The following is an 18,366-nucleotide window of genomic DNA, read 5'->3' as shown; positions in this document are numbered from 1 at the left end:
AAATGCAACAGCATCAAATTAGTAATTATAATCAAGAACCATTAGACCATTAACATAAACATGTCATTTCTTCTGCAATTACTGTGATTACCAGGTACAGGTATTGGAGGAAAACTGTGCCATAAAAATGTGGATATGTGCTACAGTATAACAGATGTATGAGAGATTTATCTGCCTGCTGTGGTGGGAGGAAAACATAAAAACAAAAACGGAGAACAAATCTGACTTCAACCTTCACGCAGACCGATCAATCCTCAACAACCCCACCTGGGAGATAAAGATTTTGTTTGTTTTGAGTGTTTGTGTGGGTGTGTGTGTGCTGGTTGAGGTGTGTACATGGAGAATCTCGAAACATCTATCTGTCACCTTAATTATAAATAATTATGTTTTACGTTAGTCGTGTGTCATCTGATCTTGAACTCTAATGCAGGTTGTGACTGCTGCAGTCATAAAAATGGCAATTTTTTAAAAAAACAAGGTGTTTTTTCCTTGCAAATGAATTAATGTACCTCAGAGCACTAAAAGCATTCATTCAGCTTCCAAATAATGAGGAATAATTTGCCTCAGGAACACACATCCATCTGGCCTACAAGACAGCATAAATGAGTGTTAAAAGTTTCTGAGGACCAACAGCACTCCATAAATGGCTTTTAACATGCGACTCGGGTCTGCAGGTAGATTTCATCTGCATAAAATATAAGCACACTCAAGCTGCACGGAGTCTGCTTAAAACACAAGGCAGCTCATTATGGCCAAATTGAGAATGAGTGTAAACATGAAGTCAAAGTTTTCCTATTTGCCTCATTTTTGATTAATGTTTGTGTAAGATTTGTGTTATTTAACAATGTTTAATGGTATTTCTGCTTTTTCAAACAAAATATTTTTGACTAGCAGATAACGACATGTGCTAACCTTCCATTTGCATCGGGTGAAATATAGACAGGACTTTGCTAGGCTGTGTTGCAGTGTCTGATGTTGTCCCACATTGCTTTTTCATCATTAAAATGATCAGACTGCCTCAGTTCTAGGAAAGGCTAGATGTACACATTAGTGATTGAAAATGGAATGATTAAGTGCTATTAGGGTACATTTGCATGCAGGGTTTTATTACTAATTATTGTACCAGCATGTTTCACTATTTTTCAGTTCGAGGGGTGAAAAATAAGAAAATTATCCTTTCTTCTTCATATTGGAGTTGAATGTTTGACCTCCAGATGGTGAAAAAAGAATAGTTGGCTCATCTTTTATTTATAGCCACATTTGAGCAGAGGGCAGTTACGCATCAAACTGCCACTCAGTACCTGAGATAGAAGAAATGTGGATCCTTCTTATATCTCTGAAAGATCACTGAGCTGGACAAGAGAGTTCTCCTTTTTGCGGGCAGTGACAGAAACTACTGCGCTTTGGAGAGGTGAAGTAGCTTCAGGTGGGAGGAAATGCGTCTGGGAGGGCAAGAAAAGGGGGGGTCTCAGGTGTCAACTGAATGACAGACATTTCACCGCACCCTCGTTGAGAAAACACAGGGGAAACATTTCGTTCCCGACAACAAATCAAGGGAACCGTACAAATGGGCAAACAAGACAAAATGCAATCAGGGATGTCAGAGGAGAAAAAGAGAAAAACAGAGACAGAAATAACTGAAATCGACTGCAAGGGCACCAAAAGAAGTAGGAGCAGCATCTGAAAGTCATGTCCTACATCAAGAGCTTCTAAAGGTGCATTACAAGAAGAATAATCGTATACAATCTTTAACATGTGATGCTATTGGTCCAGAATTCAAGCAGGAATTATGAGATAATTAGCCACAATTGTAGCATTTTGAAAAAACAGGTTACTATTTAAGAACATCACACCCTTTTGTATTGCCACTAAAATGACAGCAAAAAAAAGCAATAATGGCAAAGCAACCATTGTGGTAAGGGCCAAAATCTTATCTCCAGGGCGGAATTTCAGCCTGGTGATCACACAGCCTTTTCATTTTAGACTGAGCAACTTCTAATTTTCCACAAGACCTTTTTGGCACTGGATTTGTACCATGAAAGCAGTGTGTGTTACAGTTTCAATCAGCTAAACAGAAAAAAACACAGCATCCTTTCAGGTTGAGTCTCTCTGAGGTTCCAAAGTCATTAGTTTTGTGCTCACAAGTGGGACAGACACAGGTGCTGCTAAGTCAAACAAAGAAAAAGGATGTATAGAAGTTACTCTGTTTCACTCACCATCCTGAAATCTGCACATCACAAGAAATGCCTCATGAGACCAAAGGATCGATACATACAAATGAATACGAATGTATCCAGTGCAATTCCTTGACAAACTACAGCTCCCTCTCCTTTCTCAAAACCAAAAGTCCTGGGTGTCTGCCAGCATGATAAACGATCACGCTACTGAGGCAGCCAATTCTGCGGTTTATCTGTGTATATATCTTCAACAGAAGTGAGGCCAACTTTCCAAAACTCTGGCAATTTAGCTAAGGAGAGATTCATTTGTTTTCCTAATGGCCAGTTGTTGGAGAGAAAGTAATAATGAATAAAATTAAGCAGGTACCCTTTTCATAAATGTAGGTTACAGCTCTAAGTTAACTTAAGCAACTACATTTAATAGAAAGTGACACCTGGAGCCAAACTTTGCAGTCCATGGACACTGATGTCTAAGTATGTAAATCTTTTAAACATGTCAAGACTTGTGTTGTTCAAGGGAGTCGGAGCTAAACCATCAAACCTGAACATATTGGCTTTGAATGGTCCTGAATATTAATGTTTGACCCAGAGCTCCAGAACTCCAGATCAGAAACCCCCTGCATGTCCAACTGTGGACCACATAAAATTAACAAATGCTGCCCATGCTAAAAAGATCTAACACATGGGCGAGCATAAGTCAAGATGGTACCAAGATATATAGCCTATAATAGAACTTAAATACTTAAATACTACTTAAATATAATGTGTACCACTTTACAAAACACAAAAAAAGAGATTACAGTACAGATACAGTAATTGACAAGACACTGCAATACATGCCAAGATGCGTTTGAGTTCAGTTTTTTTTCAATGTATGAGAAATAATAGCACTTAAATAGTTAACTGAACTTTCTTTGTAGACCATATCAGACACAGATAAGTATTCAAGACAGAGTCCTTTTAAATGTCTTAAAATTGTATGGAGAGGCTCTTTAATTTATCAGAAACCCCACTCATAGACTGTTTAGCCCTCTGACCCTCCAGAAGGTAAGCTATTCTGTCAAAAGGCACACCCACCCATTATTCACATAAATTTATTGATATATAGTAAGCTACTGCACCGTTATTATCTGTATGTTTTCAAACATTATGTGTTTGTTGCTGTATGTAATCTGACCCAGGAGCAGTACTGTATGTGAGCTCTCCAAGCTAGGAACAGGTTGCAGTGACACCAATTCTCAATTTATTCAATCAATTAGATCCACATATTACAGTTCGACTCTGGTCTGATTTGAAGCTTGAAAGTGAGACGCTTGGATAATGAACATAGCCCACAGCGCTCACCAGCCACCTCCTGTCTAATCAAGTCTAGGTGAAGTTCTCTCACTCCTCTTAACTCCACTCCAAGGCCTATGACAGCAGGACTGAGGATGATTACATCGCCCTCACTTGCAATGTTACATCCAGTGATGGATAGGTTTCAGCGTTTGTGAAAATCAGCTGCTCGGGAACATATTTTGAATGAAAATGCCCCAACAGGAGTCTCTGGTGTGGAAAAACATCTGAACTTGAAATCCAATTGAAATTTAAATGATTCATAAGATACTTTCAAAGATATTGCATGGAGACTGATCTTCTAACAACATATCTGATGACAAAGTATGCTGAAAGTTCAAAAGATTATTTTGAGTCATACTTATTTATTATAAAACAAACTTTCACTTTATTGGTAGCATTATCACTGATGATGATTAATAAAGGAGGGTGTTTTAATGATCAGCTCAGAGGGGATATTCAATTTGGATCATCCACACATTTTAATTCTACTTGATTTAAAATGAATTTCTGAATATTGTAACAACCTCCTGCATTTGCTTTGTGGACTCTATTAGGGCTTATAGGTGGCAACGTTTATCTCCTAAACACAATAAACCAGCGGGGGAGTGGAGTTGTCAAAGTGTATCTCGTCCTTTGATGCAGGTAATCCTTTCCTCTGTTCTGACTTCACTGACAGTGTAACCTTGATAACAAATAATCCCATAATCACTTTCATGGGATACAAAGGCACGAAATATCACCGAATTGACGCCGAATGGAATGAGGGAATAAAAGAGGAAACCATGAACACTTAAAGGTCACAAAAACTGTATTTACCACAGACAAAGACTTAGAAGGAGATGCAGTGATTTTCTTTTTACTAATTTTACACCCAGATGCTCTCCTATCTCTGACAGACAATGGGACAACTCACATACACACACATCTGGTTCTCAGACACGCGGCGAAACGCCGGAAAACACTGTGCGTAAACAGCTGTTGCGCTTACCAATTCTGAGGACTTGTGTGAAGCTCAGACAGAGCTGCGCCGCCAAGAGAAGATAGAAAAAAAGTCCCCTTCTTTCCTCCATGGTGCTCCAGGAGAACTCACCACGGACATTGACACCATGACAGAAAGAAACAGCCTCTATCCGAGCACCGGCGACACACCTGACGTGCCATGCCAGCGCGCAACCCAAGTTTTATTCCCAATTCGATCTTTTCCACTCTGCATCACTCCGTCGCACCAAATAAAGGAAAAAAAGATGACCACCAGTCACATGGATCCAACTTTTCTGTACAAAATTAGTCCAAGTCACATCACAGAGACTGGCAGCAAAAACCACAGCCAGCGGTCAGTAAGCACGTCCACTTTTACTCACAGTGCGCCTCCAAGGCGGCAGGAGCTGGAGGGAGTGAGAGCGCACGGATCAGTGTCATGCAAGCTGAAATGTAATTGGTTTCCGGTAAGACTTTTCAAAATAAAAACCATTTAAATAACAGCACACACCTGGTCGTTAAGGTACGTAAATAGACACTTTATTTTAAGTTGTTAATGTTTTTGTTCATTATTTTACTATCCCAAGATGTAATGTGATGTTTGTGATTAGTACAGGCTTAGCTACACACACACACACACAATTCTGATTTTATTTGACATTACTCCAGAATAGAGAATAGAGATTTGCGCCTTTAAGAATGGTGGCCATCTATTTAGAAATACATTAAATTAACCTTTTCTTTTATTATAATTTCTCCAAATAATGGTACCTGTTTTTTCGAGCTTGACAGACCAGCTTTTACACTGAAAGTACCCGTGGTCTCATTCTGGTTATCTCTGGCTAGTTTAGCTACATTCGGTTCGGATTAGGGAGCAGATGAGATTGGCAGCGGTTCCCTCCACCGGTCCTGATGAGAATAATCTTCAGGTTACAGGGCAGATGCCAGATTATCTCTCACTGCAGACAAGCAAAATCTTTATCTGCCTGGGTCACTGGACCCTTTCCCATTCAGTCCCAGGACTCTTTAGAGAAAGAATATTCAAAAAAGGTCTGTATAGGACCAGGGGAATATATTTTAAATGATGTGAAGAGAGTCACCTGATGCCTCTAACATCCACCCTCATCCTCTCTTTTAACATCTCCATAGAGACCTGACTGAATTCTGTATTTTCTTTATTCGTTCCATGTTTTTTATTGATGTAGGATAAAACACAGCTTTATGAGACATCACCGTTGGATTTAAAACATTCTGTAGATTGTTAACTCTGGTTTGATACTGTGACATTTGGAAAAAGGCAAACATTCCTGGTGCCAGCCACCTCACAGTCTTGCTCTCCTAAAGCAAAATCCACATCAAGTCAGAACTGACATTTTGTTTATCACAATGTTTGTGAACTCCCTCAAAGCAGGGAGCCAAGTGATCCGAAAAAACCTGCCAACTCAACCTGGACCTCTGACAAACAGCCTATAGACAAACTTAATTAACTCAGAAAAATGACCATCCAGCCTCTCCAGAAGGAGTCCTTGGGCAACATTCCTGATACGAAACTCACCTGATATGAATACTGAGCAGAAATTGTTGCTCTGTAGAGCCTGTTAACTACCATACATGTAAATGTCTGCTAGAGCTGAAGAAATAGGACTACTTCATATTGAATTAAAGGATTATATGGTAACTTTATGGACACAGGAAATTAATTTTCTTCAAACAGTATTGGCCCATTCTGGTTTGGCAAATTGAATTTTATAGTAAAATAATACATTTGTCTTATTTTACTTCATATCTGTGTCTAATTTACTTTGAAATTTAAATTTGATGTCTTTTACTTTATGCTGTTCCTCAGTTTTTAATTAATTAATTTAATTAATTAACAGCAATTAATTTAATTAAATCAAGCTTTTCTTTTTAAGTTTTAACTGCCTCTATTTGCAGAAACTGTTGTTACCCATCAAAATTGCTTGCTGATCCTTTCATCTTTTCAATGCCTTAGATTCAACATAATAACTTTTCAGGACTGCAGTTAGATCTGCAAAACCACCTGGGATGATCAATTTTTTTTTTTTGTTTAGATATTTTTGGGGCTTTTTATGCCTCCATTTTGAAATTTAGATAGACATGACAGGAGGGGTAAAAGAGGAGGTATGCCATGCAGCAAAGGGTCCACAGGTTGGATTCGCTGCGGTAAGGACCCAGCCTACATGGGGAGCACATGCACTACCAGATGAAATACTGTGCAGCCCGGGATCATTGGTTCTTATTTGATCAACTGAATGTGATCATCCAATAACCTCAGTTTTTACGGGCTACTGATGTTAATGAAAATGCTAGGTTTGGTTACTAAGCTTTGTATCAATGTGCAGAAGAGGAAGACAGCCCTTTGACTTAAGAATCACATTTTACATCATTTGTAAAATAAAAATAAGCATTTCAGACAAAATTAAATTTAGAAAATTTATTTTAACATAAAAATGATAATACTCCACAGTTTTATGTACGAACACAGTTTTAAAAGTACAAAGGAAGGAGTCAAAGGGTTCTCACAGGATTTGCCTCCAAGGCCAGGTGATTGTACCTCACAGTCTGAACGTCCTTACTGGGCATTGTCACCCAGTAAGCGGAAATCTAAGAAACCAGCATCATAATAAAAAGACATTAATAAGAACATCCAAAGTGTATTATTTCCCTTTACTCGCCTCACACTCTGAATCAGAGTAGCTCGCAGATTCCTCCCCCCCCCCCCCCCGGCCCCCCCCCCCCCCTCACAGTTGGGTAGTAAGTGCATGTTCAATACATCCAGTAAGGTGCACATGACTGTGTTGATCTCAGCAATCCGTGCGTTGTTGTGATGACATATAGTGAAACAGCACAGCCTGGTGGACAGAGGAACAAATGCAGTAGGAATTTATTTCAAGCAATGCTGCTTGACATGACATAAGATCAAAGGAGCTGGAGAGAGCAGAAGAAGATGTCTGAATCAGTCAGAGGATGACAGGTCACCTGCGTGATTGCTCTTCTCCTTGAAGTCACAATACAGTCACTAACATGGCTCTGTTGAATACCTCCTTTCAAAACAAAAGAAAATTCAAGTAAAACAGGATGGTTGTGGGAATTATGTTATCCATCAAGGACATGGAGCATGAAGAGAGTGTGACCTGTGGGGCGAGAAAGGATCCAGTATGTCAATGACCTTGATGAAATCCATCAGTTACCAAAATAACAATGGCATTTTATTTGAGCAACAAAAGTAAAGACTGGACATTCATGTGAAGGGCACAAGCGCTGGCTTTCTCTCAAGCCTGTTTCTGGTACCAACACAGAAAAAGGTGGTTTGTAACACTGGGTAGCTGACTGTGGTGTAAACATTAAAAATTACAGTATAAAGGCAATAATTAAATAAAGAATAGGTAGACCATCTGTTGTCCAAACTATCTTTTAAAAAGGATATGCTAAGTGAGCTTCAAATCATTTTCATACAAGAGGTTAACAGCACTATTGTACTCCTGACTATACACCAATGTGCAGCTGATATTAAGTTAAAACAATAAAAAAGCACAATAAAGCTAAGTTGAATCTCACCATCTTTTACACAGCAGGCATTAAGCCAAAAGCCCCTGAAGAGAAGTTCAGTAACACACAGCCCTTGAGTGTTAAAATACAAACACATTTACTGAGTCAAAAAAATAGAACACCCACATTCCTGTGTTGAAAAATAGACATTTTTGGCCACAAGGTCACAGTTCAGTGAGGACGTCGCTTCAGTACGATGTGTGCATTGTACAGTAGCTGCCTAGAGTCTCTGTGTCTGTGCTTCCGTGTACTATATGCACTTACAGTATACATACACACACTTGCTTGTTTACTTGTGTGTTCATGCAGTGCCATCTTGTTCATAAGTTCAACTACAACTCCACAGGTGTGTGATGATGCCTGGATGTGTGTCCAAAACAGTGAGGACCCTGTATTCTTTCTGTTCCACTTTTAAGCAGTTCTGGACGAGAACCTCTGGGTCTCAACAAATGAAGCTGAGCACATTTTGCTTTTCTTTACTCACTCTGTGTTTCAGTACTTTAGGATTGTCAGAATAGGGGAGATGCAGGTGATGTGGGAAGAAGAGGGTTGTGTTGTGATACAGGGAGGCATGGATGAGGTTTAATACACATTTTCTCCTCCAATTTCTACATATTTAAAGCTTGTATCCAATCTCTCCCTCATTTTCTTGCACTGTCTTCATTTCACTTCAGTTACTCCCAATCAGAAGACGTCACTGTTGCACCCATTAGCAAAGTCATCCCGCCGCACCCAAATGACATCATGGTCCTTGTTTGTGGCCCCTTCCACAGCACACTGCTTCTTCAAGGGGGCAAGCTTTATAGTCGGTGTTGCACAGCGGGACAGTGAGACACCACAGGAGGTGAAAGAGTCTACCGAGCCTGAGTTATCGCCACGCTTTATTCTGTCAACTTCCTCCTCCTGCATTTCACTCTGCATCATCTCACCTCCAGTCTCTGCTCGTCCGTTCAGGTTGTGGCTCCTCATCTCTCTTCCCTGTAGGTCGAGTCCTTCCATCTTCCCCTCCAGGTCGGCAGGTTCTGCAGACGCGGCTCGGACGGACTTGCAGTACTCGTCGTCATCACTCAAAATGTCTGTCTCCTTCACCTGCCCCACGTCGATGCCCTCGCCCTGGTCTTCATAGCAACCCAGGTCGAACTGCTCTTCCACCCAACGGTCTGTGTCCTCTCCTTGAGGTTTGTGGGCTTGAAGAAGAGCATGCTGGGACAGCGGCGGATAGGACAAATGTTGGGAGGGCTCTGAATCGTTGCTGTTGTTGTTGTTGCCATGGAAAACCAGGTCGGTATCAATAGTGAAGCGGTTCCTCACCAGCTTTCTGCGGGCTAACGTTCGCGATGGAGCTGATGCTAAACAGAGAGAAAAAAAAATAAGGAACACCATATTTTATCATGTTAACATCATCTACAAACATTACTGACAACATAAGCCTGTAGAGTTAGTGGCAACACATTAAGGTCCTTTAGCTTCTAGTTGACAGGAACCTTAATATGCTGGACCAAAGAATAAAGTTACACCTCAGACACATTTGAAAACTATGTAAAAACGAAGACTCAGATGAGAAGTCTCTGACAAGTTTCAGAATGACAAAAGGAGATAGCATCTTTTATTTGTTTATGTTTTTTGTTAGCTGGCAGTGGGTGACACGTTGTTATTACATAGTAGACAGTGCAAGGTAGCTCCAGGGTCTGGTTTACATCCAAAAACTGCACAGTCTACTATGTCTGCTGTCAAAACTTTCATTATGCTAGTGCAAACTCTTGCTTAGTGTACTGACAAGTCCACTCTGTGCTGGAGGTTTCAGTTTTATTTGCTGGCGGCATTTGTCAGACAGTGATTGGCTTTTGAATTTGTTATGTACCAAATCAAGTTTTCCCGGGTTACATTTTAGGGAAGTGTACAGACACTTCCCACTTCAGTAGAGGGATGTGAAAATCCTTCTCTAGTGACAAACTTTGTACAAATACAAGTCAGCAAAGACAAAGTCTGACATTTCAGGGGACATAAACATAAGAAAAACACAGTTTTGAGTGGAGGGACTTAAGCTGCTGTCACCTGCTCTGTTCATGGTGGGCCGCGCCCCTTTGAGGGCACATAGACGTTTTCCCCCAAATGGGACGTACTGCTGGTTGGGTGGCAGAGACTCCGTCTTAAGAAGCTGCCGGCGCTGCTTTTCCCTAAGAATGGAGTGGACGGCTTTCAGGAAGTCCTTCTTACTGTCTGGAGAACTGCAAATTGGACAAAAATACAAAAACTTAAAAACAATATACTAGAGAAGGATCTTTTGTTTAATGTCTAACACATTCAGTTCACATTTTGAACACAAATTTTGAGAATAAAATCATACCTGCAGCACAACTGGAAGGTTCTCTCTGGTCTTCCTTCAGATTCGGATCTTGTGTGAACTATCTCACAAACCGCTGTACCCTCAGAGTCTGAGAGGAGGGAGAGAAGAGAGATGTGGTCTACATTTATAAAAAGCATTCAGTTAATATCCGTCATCAATTTCTTTCCTTTTAACAGCAGGCCATTAGGCAGATAAACGATAACACTTGAGCTGAATTGCCTAAGGGTGATTTAAGGTTCATCTAGGAGAGAGATAGGATGTGAGGAAGATTGCATGCAGACCTACTAATAGGTATTCATCTGTTTTGTTTACAAAAGGTTATCATTTATTTTCTGTGGGAGAGAAAAGCAGCAACACTGAGCGGCCTTCAGAGGCTTTGAGGCCACAGTCAGAGAGTACTGAGTCATCCGAAACAGCATCTTAGAATTAGAGCACGCAAATAAACTTTGCTATGACCTCAACATAAAAATGCTGAATACATTTATTCCTAAAGAACAATGTGATTAGGGCTCATGTGAACTTTCAAGTGATGAGCAAATCTATTGGAGTGTGTGAAATGAGCACAAATGCAGGCACTGCCAAAATACTAATGTGTCCAATATCTCCCTTGTGAGCATATTTTAACTTTGGTTAATTACAAAATGTTGATGCGGACTCCACACACATATTCTCACAGAATAATGTGTAATAATGTATGTATGAATTAAGCACAATCAAAAATCCCCACTGAACAGACTTTCATTATGAGGACATCTGGCTGACTGACAACATCAATTTTGAGGGTTATGCTTCCCTGCCAGGACAAATTAAAGTCTCCACATGGTGTCTCAGAGAGCTTTGTCTAAACATTGAAATTCTTGTCAAATGCATATTTTAGACTAATGATAAATAAAAGAATCTGCTCCAATTATGCTGTAGCTTTTTAGTCCCTTTTGTACCAGTTAGTTGGTACCTACATTAAATCTATTGTTTTTCTTTCTTGTATATAGTGTTTGCAACTACCTAAACTAGTTTAGTTATTTTTTATACTAGTCAATGAGGCTGGGACAAAAAAATAATAAGCTAATCACTGAGTTTGGTGTGAGCTAACTGAGATTGACCATTCACTAACATAGAACGGACCCCAGTATCAAACTAATCCTGAATCCGATTGTACCTCAAGGAATGGTGATGTAAGATTGAAAATGACATTTGCTGCACGTTTCTGTGTTTAAATAGACCTACTCGCAAGGGTGCGAACTTGAAGAGAGTCCGTTGCGATCATGTGACGGAAACGGAAAGGATCTTTGTCATCACTCACGGACACGCGGTGAGATCCACCCTGCAAAAGAGACACTGGTTGGATATCTAATACATGATGCAATACATCAACATGACAGCAGAGAGCACAAGAGAGCAATGACTGTGTCTGTTAAACCACTTTTCAACCATCCACTGTACTGTAAATGGGGAACAGTAAAATGTGCATATAAAGTCTCTTCAGTCTATTCAGTTGCCAATAACTTGCCTCTTTCAATTCAGTCTATTGTCCATAAAGGCATTAACCTTAATTTCTTTGTTGTCTCAATGTGCCATCCAAAGCTAAAAAAAGCTATTTTTAAAAAAAATGCACTTCAGAGGAAGCCCGGAGCCCGTCCGCACAGTACACCCCACCTCCCCCCAACACAGTGCGTCTCTGACTGTATTAATCAACAGAAAATGAGAAAAAGGGTACTTACGATTTTTTTCCTGTGCTTGGAGCAGTCTTTGTACACAAATACAACTGCTGTTTTGAACACTAAATGAGGGCAAGAGAGAGATGAAGAGGGAAATGAAGGAAACCATTAGGAGGGTCTGCTTTCTTTCATCTCATATCAAAAAGACATTTCATTACCAATTTTACCACAGTGACAGCTTCATGCAGCATGTCAATGGATGCTTTTAGTTACAGCTTTTGAGGAAAATAGCCCCAAACTACTGGCATACTGTAACAGCACCACAAAAGATGAAAATGGACCAAAGTCACGACATTGTATGCTCAAAGCAACCACTTCACTCACTATCACCTGGTCAGAGAAAGCCCTTATACCATGTAGATGTAATATTTATTGCCCAAAGTATTTTGAGACAGAAGGCACTTCTTGGTGTGTGAGAATTTAACATGATCCCATTAATGTTACTATAAGATGCTGCACTTAATGTTAAAAGTAAAAAATAATGCAAAGATTGCTCATGTAGTATGCCCGACTGGGTTTTCCTTTTAGCAATTCTATTTCTTCACATCTGAAATAGCACCAAGCATCACACTATGCATGACAGTACTGTGTGGGATACTGTTAAGTGCCATGCACCTGCAAGTGTTAAGATACTCTCATATATACCATATGCAATGTTTCCCTAGTGCGGAAAACAGTCAAACATACAGTGGAATTGCTCTTTTTTGTATTACTGTATATCTACTGTATAATATTATGGAATATATTTGTATTCATCTGTAAGAAAACATCAGACACTGTTTCAGTATTTAAAGCATGGGGATGAAAGCATTACAGATTATCTGTCCATCTGAAATCCTGCAGATGTGACAGGATTTTAAAGTTACATAATGTTTGGACCAAACCTGGGCATAAAGATGCAAAAAGGCATTTCATCATCTATTTTGTAAATATTTTGTTTGAAAACATTTTAATTTTTTTTACCCATCATTACTCAAAACATAGACCAAGTGGACTGTATATCAACTGCAATGAATCTTTGAATGACTTTGTTCTGAATATAAAATTCAGCCTAATAAATGCATGAAGAGTACTTCTAGTCTAGCTGCAATTATGTAAAAGTTCTTTATTACTTTGTAGACAGCTAAAACTTTTGGAAATGAAAAAAATATTTGAATCTAAGAAATGCATATATAGAGAAAGCCAATAGGGTAATGTAATCCAAAAAATGTAAAACATTAACCCTTACCAAAAGCAGCCAGCTCAGGGTCCTTTTTGCTCTTGACCAAAGATGCTGGAGGGTTTATCCACACCACAGTAGAATGTAGCAAAAGGTCCCCCATTGAGAGGTCAGCCACCTGAAATAAATAGACAGAGAAATAAACAGATTGTAAAATATAAATTCAAGTCATTTGATAATTTATTGAATGGATAACCTTGAATAAAATAATTGTGTTTACCTCTTTTTTATCTGCAGTCTGTTCATTGATGAGCTGGTCGAAAACAGCACCATACTCCTCGTGAAGCTTTTGCATTTCATTGATGTGACTCGCAACTTTGTTCATGGCCTTCATTGCAACTGAAAGGCACAAACATTTATCATTAGCATAATTTCTTGTATATTCATTACTTGCAGTTCCCTGATCTGGAGCATAGATGAGAGGTTACTGTTTAGTGTTACATCAAAAAGTGGATGTGAATAATAAAAAAGACGACACTGGCTTACCATCCAGGTGGTAGTGTTCCTCGCTGTCAGGGTCAGTGAGGGAGTAGAGCTCCTTTAGCAGCAGCGGGTACTTCAGGACCCTCTGGATGGGTTTGATTAGGTAAGACTCCAGAGTGGATGAATGTTGCTGTCTTGGGTTTCTCTCAGCCAGGAAAGCTTTGAAATCTGGGTCGGTCTTTGCTGGAGGAGCAGAAATATGAGCATTAATTCATTTTGTACTGGGGGCAAGGAAACTGATACACACAACTGCATTTAAATTCAAGCCACTGTACCTGCAGGGCATGTGACTAAAACAATAAGCTTCCTTTATTACACCAGCCCCTGCAGATATCTCTATTCTGCTTATGGTAAAGAGCAATAAACTACTGTATAACTATCAGAGGAGTAAGTGAAGTTTTACCTTTAGCCAGGACCTTTGGGACTTTGGTGTGGCTGGCACAGAAGGCGCTGTAGATCTTAAAGCGATCAGCATAATACAGGAATGAACCACCCAAGGAGAACAGCACTTTCTGTTGAAACGAACAAGCATGTCATGCCTTAACAATCTTAATATCTTTCTGAGTAACAGTTAGGCAAAAACACAAATGTCTCAACAGTGTATTTTGTTTGGGAGCAGTTAGAGAAAATGTAAATACAGTGAGATTTCTCATTTTTATTGCTGAGCCTGACCAAAGTAGTCCGGGCAAACACATGTCTAGAAAACTGCAATAGCACCATAAGCCATATATCATGACTTATCCAAGTATCAACCAGTACTGAACAGCAGCACCTAGTGGATGTAATCCTGAAGTCAGACAAAATTTTTAGAGAATTAAAAACTGAATGACGCATTGAGTTCAAGAGATCAACCTTTCCTCACCTTAAATTGCTCCACTCTTTCCAGTCTGTCCAGATCCGGCACCAGTCTGATTCCATCTTCCAGCGTCCGGAGAAACTCCACCTGGAACTCGACCATCTCCCCAAGGTTACCGAACAAAACGTCCAGCTACAACACACACAAAGAATCATTCTGACACTGCTACTACCTTGAGAGCAATTACTACCTTAAGAGCACTGTCAAGGTATATATATAGTTTTTTTTATTCAGGTAGATTACCTCATCCTGTGTAAGGAAGCTTTCTTTCTGCAGAGGTGTTAAGTAACACTCTATTAGGCAGCTCAGGTCCTGAAAAAGACACATGAACATGAAACGTGAACAAGATCAGCCTGTAATCAGATGATGAAGGAATAAGGAAGGCCATGCGTGGGCGTCTGTTGATGTGAAGGCTGTTTAATGCACAGTCATTTCTGAGGATTTTAAATAACAGAAAGAAATCAGCTTTCACAAATATGAACATACCCACATGTTGATCATGATAATAATGTTAATGATATTAATGTTTATAATAATTATGAAAATAATCATAATAATTATAACTGACAACAATAATAGTATGACATTGTGTCTATATAAAACAGATTACAGATTTAACTTTAATTTACAGATGACTGACTTAGTTATTGATTTGTGCATAAAAAATTCTTTAGTCACAAACAAACAAAACACTCCAGGAGAGCCTATACTGACTTTGACGTAAGTCTTTTCGGTCTCCACCAGTTCATTGATGACCTTGCGGAGTTTGTCTGCGTGGGAGAGCTGTCTCTGGGTGGCAGTGCCTGCTGTGGGTGGCAAAGCTGACACAGGGCTCGGGGAGAGGGATGACGAAGAAGACGATGAGGAGGATGACATAGGGCACTCCAGGGGATTCATGTCATGGAGACTGCGGCAGAAAGCAGTGACCTGCTCCGTGCTCTGCACACAAAGAGACAAATACAGAACATTAAACATTCTACTTATTTTTAGGATTTTTAAAAGGGTTGCTTTATGTCATAGAAGGCTGCTATTATAGTGCATTTTTGACTTGTATAAAAAGTATGCGTTGTCCTGAGAGATACTGTAAGAGGGACGGGAAATACAACAGAAGCTCCTTCACAAAAAAAGGCTTGTGTAGAGGAGTAAGACAAAAAACAAGGTTATCACATATACCAATATTCATAATGTTCATACACAGATACACGCAACAAGCTGGAAAATATGCACAGCAAACAATTCATACAAGACATTCTTGCAAGACTTGCCATAACAGCACCCGCTTACATCCCTGGTATCAAAAATACCAAGCATGAGCAGACCTGCCAGGTCAAACTGGTAGTAGGCCTAATGTTTTAAAAAAAATAAAAAAATAATAGGCTCTCTCCATCCGCCTATCTCTGGCTATAAAGACCAGTATGAGTTGATATTGCTGCTACCCCTAAAACTAAAACACTAGTGGAAAAAGGGGAGATGAATCATCTTACGTATTGATTTGACTGAACCTACACTAATGCATAAATAGTAAGGATCAAAAGGTTCTGTCCACATTTAACCAATTCTTTCACAGTCCCAAGGCTGCGAAGGTGAACGTAACAGTGCGTAGGCACCGGAGCTAGAAAAATCGAGAGAAAGTGACATAGGAGCGTCATTAAAAGTGAGAGGCTGGATGTGTTATGGCAAATTGGAAATGTAACATGACTAATACACCAATCCTAAAATATCAAAAACAATTGTTAATCTTTCCAATGTCTGAAAATATAACCTAACAAATTTGCTTGCTATGATCAAAAACTACCATCTCTGGATTCATATCAAACATGAATCTAAATATAATATTCTGAATAATCTCAATCTGTGGTTTGCACGCCAAGTCGAGGCAGGCTGTTGCTAAAACTGTGTGGATCTGTTGAGAGATGAAAATAGAGAAGGACTATGAAATAGAGAAATAGAGATGTACATTTACAATCTTTTCACTGTCTCTACTCAGCCATAACTAGTAGATTAAAAGACAATTAGAAAAATGAATCTACTTGAAATGTGGGGGAAATGAATGAACTCAGCCCACACACTAATGGCAAGGAATTCATACTCCATGTCTCATTTAATGGAACTCCTGTCTAAGACCAACACTACACGCCTACTTCTAGCCTTAACAAAACTCATTACAGTCATAACCCTAATTATACTGAAACTGTCTTTCATAAAAGCTTTAAGGAAATGAAAAGTTTTTTTAAAAAGATTTGGTAAGGCAGGGCTATTACTAGGCACTTCCTTTCTTGTGAGATGTCTTAGATTCAAACAAACAACCGCAATGAAACCACCACAAAAGAAGACACGGTGAGTCATTGCAGTGGATCTCGGTTGAGTGCATCAGGTGATGCAAGCCAAAATCTGTATCTGCAGAGAACACAAAGCAGCAGCAATCTGATTTTCAGCCATCGTTTGGGTTGACAGGATTAATGCTTCTAATTTAGTCCTGCAGTCATCAGTGTTAGGCATAGAAGTGCTTTTGCAAATGTATGTCACAGAACCAACCCTCATCTATGTGGGGTCAGTGAAAGTGTTTATCAATTGTAATCTGTGATAACACACTGTGCCTGCTTGTGTGTTTCTACTGACTGATTTTCAGACAGCTGGTCAGCTGGGGACATTGCTTGTCTTTGCTGATTCCATGGCTTGTCTCTTCCTGGGCTGCAGCAATGACAAACACAATTTTCCATTGTGGTATTCAAACCAGTTTCGCAACACTGCTGGACACGCGCACACACACACAGACGCAATTTGACACACATGCTGACGTCCCCCCCCCCATCATGTCAAGATGAGCTCCTTCAGTCACTAGAAGGAAACCACAGCAACTACCATGCAATAGACCAAAATTACGTAATGCAAATTATCATTTAAATAGGTTAAATCCTTGCTAATGTCCAAGTCATTCACACAACTTTGAAAACACCACTTACAGTAGGGTTAGTCATGTTAAAACATCCAAAGTCTGCACTGCTTACAATTAAAAACTCGCCAAATCGGTCTCATTTAAACAGACACACAATTATTGACTTTGTAGTAAACATTCAAATATGTTAAATTAATTCTGTTGTCTAATGAACAAACAAAATGAGGCAAGGATCAATGTGTGAACAGAAACACATTGGAGTCATGCCCATGTATTTCTATACACACACAAAACAGAGCAATGACATTGATGTTCTTGCCACTAATAAGCGAGGTCTTGCCCTTGACAGCCAGAGGGATTAGTGACAGCCAAGTGACAGATGGAGCAGGGACAGAGACAGATGATGGCGGGAGATGGAGATGGAGACAGAGGGATAATTCCTTCCCACCACTACTAATTAAGAAGCAAAGGGAAGGCGTGACTATGCACAACTTTCCAGTGTACGACTTATTGATAAATGAGAAGGAGCATAAACCTAAAAACAGAAAATGTTGGCACACGTGTCAGTAATTACACTTTTCTGATTAAAAGGATAAAATTCAAGATTAGCAATGTAATGTAATCACAAAGTGAGATCAGACAAAGCTTACATTAATTGTTAGAATAGGTTTCTCTGCTGGTAACTGAACCTCTAACATTGGCACTGCTGGTATCATCACATAATCGCTGACCTCTAGAGCAGCATATCCGCAATACAAGCAATCGCAATCACACACACACACACACA

General features: G+C 39.6%; 2 protein-coding genes across 2 annotated transcripts in view; both read right to left on the bottom strand.

The window, feature by feature from the left end:
- The window catches only part of grik1a (glutamate receptor, ionotropic, kainate 1a), a gene marked incomplete in the record, with an annotated part of 25,190 nt that extends 20,332 nt beyond the window's left edge, over nt 1–4,858 (bottom strand). Inside the window, 1 exon segment of the mRNA XM_035665919.1 lies at nt 4,504–4,858. Coding sequence (XP_035521812.1) covers nt 4,504–4,585 — 82 coding nt within the window.
- Nucleotides 4,859–7,249: 2,391 nt separating this feature from the next.
- Nucleotides 7,250–18,366, bottom strand: part of tiam1a (TIAM Rac1 associated GEF 1a) — a 54,171-nt gene continuing 43,054 nt past the window's right edge. The window contains exons 18-29 of the mRNA XM_035667017.1: nt 15,398–15,622; nt 14,927–14,995; nt 14,690–14,815; nt 14,231–14,339; nt 13,831–14,010; nt 13,565–13,683; nt 13,354–13,462; nt 12,129–12,187; nt 11,635–11,731; nt 10,411–10,498; nt 10,119–10,291; nt 7,250–9,412 (exon numbers count right to left, since the gene is read on the bottom strand). Of these exons, the coding sequence (XP_035522910.1) occupies nt 8,748–9,412; nt 10,119–10,291; nt 10,411–10,498; nt 11,635–11,731; nt 12,129–12,187; nt 13,354–13,462; nt 13,565–13,683; nt 13,831–14,010; nt 14,231–14,339; nt 14,690–14,815; nt 14,927–14,995; nt 15,398–15,622 (2,019 nt within the window). The 3' untranslated portion in view covers nt 7,250–8,747. The remainder of the gene's footprint in view (nt 9,413–10,118; nt 10,292–10,410; nt 10,499–11,634; nt 11,732–12,128; nt 12,188–13,353; nt 13,463–13,564; nt 13,684–13,830; nt 14,011–14,230; nt 14,340–14,689; nt 14,816–14,926; nt 14,996–15,397; nt 15,623–18,366) is intronic.

The sequence above is a fragment of the Morone saxatilis genome, unplaced genomic scaffold (assembly GCF_004916995.1).
Source record: "Morone saxatilis isolate NCDOM2014 unplaced genomic scaffold, NCSU_SB_2.0 Contig20, whole genome shotgun sequence".
Taxonomy (NCBI): Eukaryota; Metazoa; Chordata; class Actinopteri; family Moronidae; genus Morone; species Morone saxatilis.
This window is presented reverse-complemented; position numbering and strand designations above follow the sequence as displayed.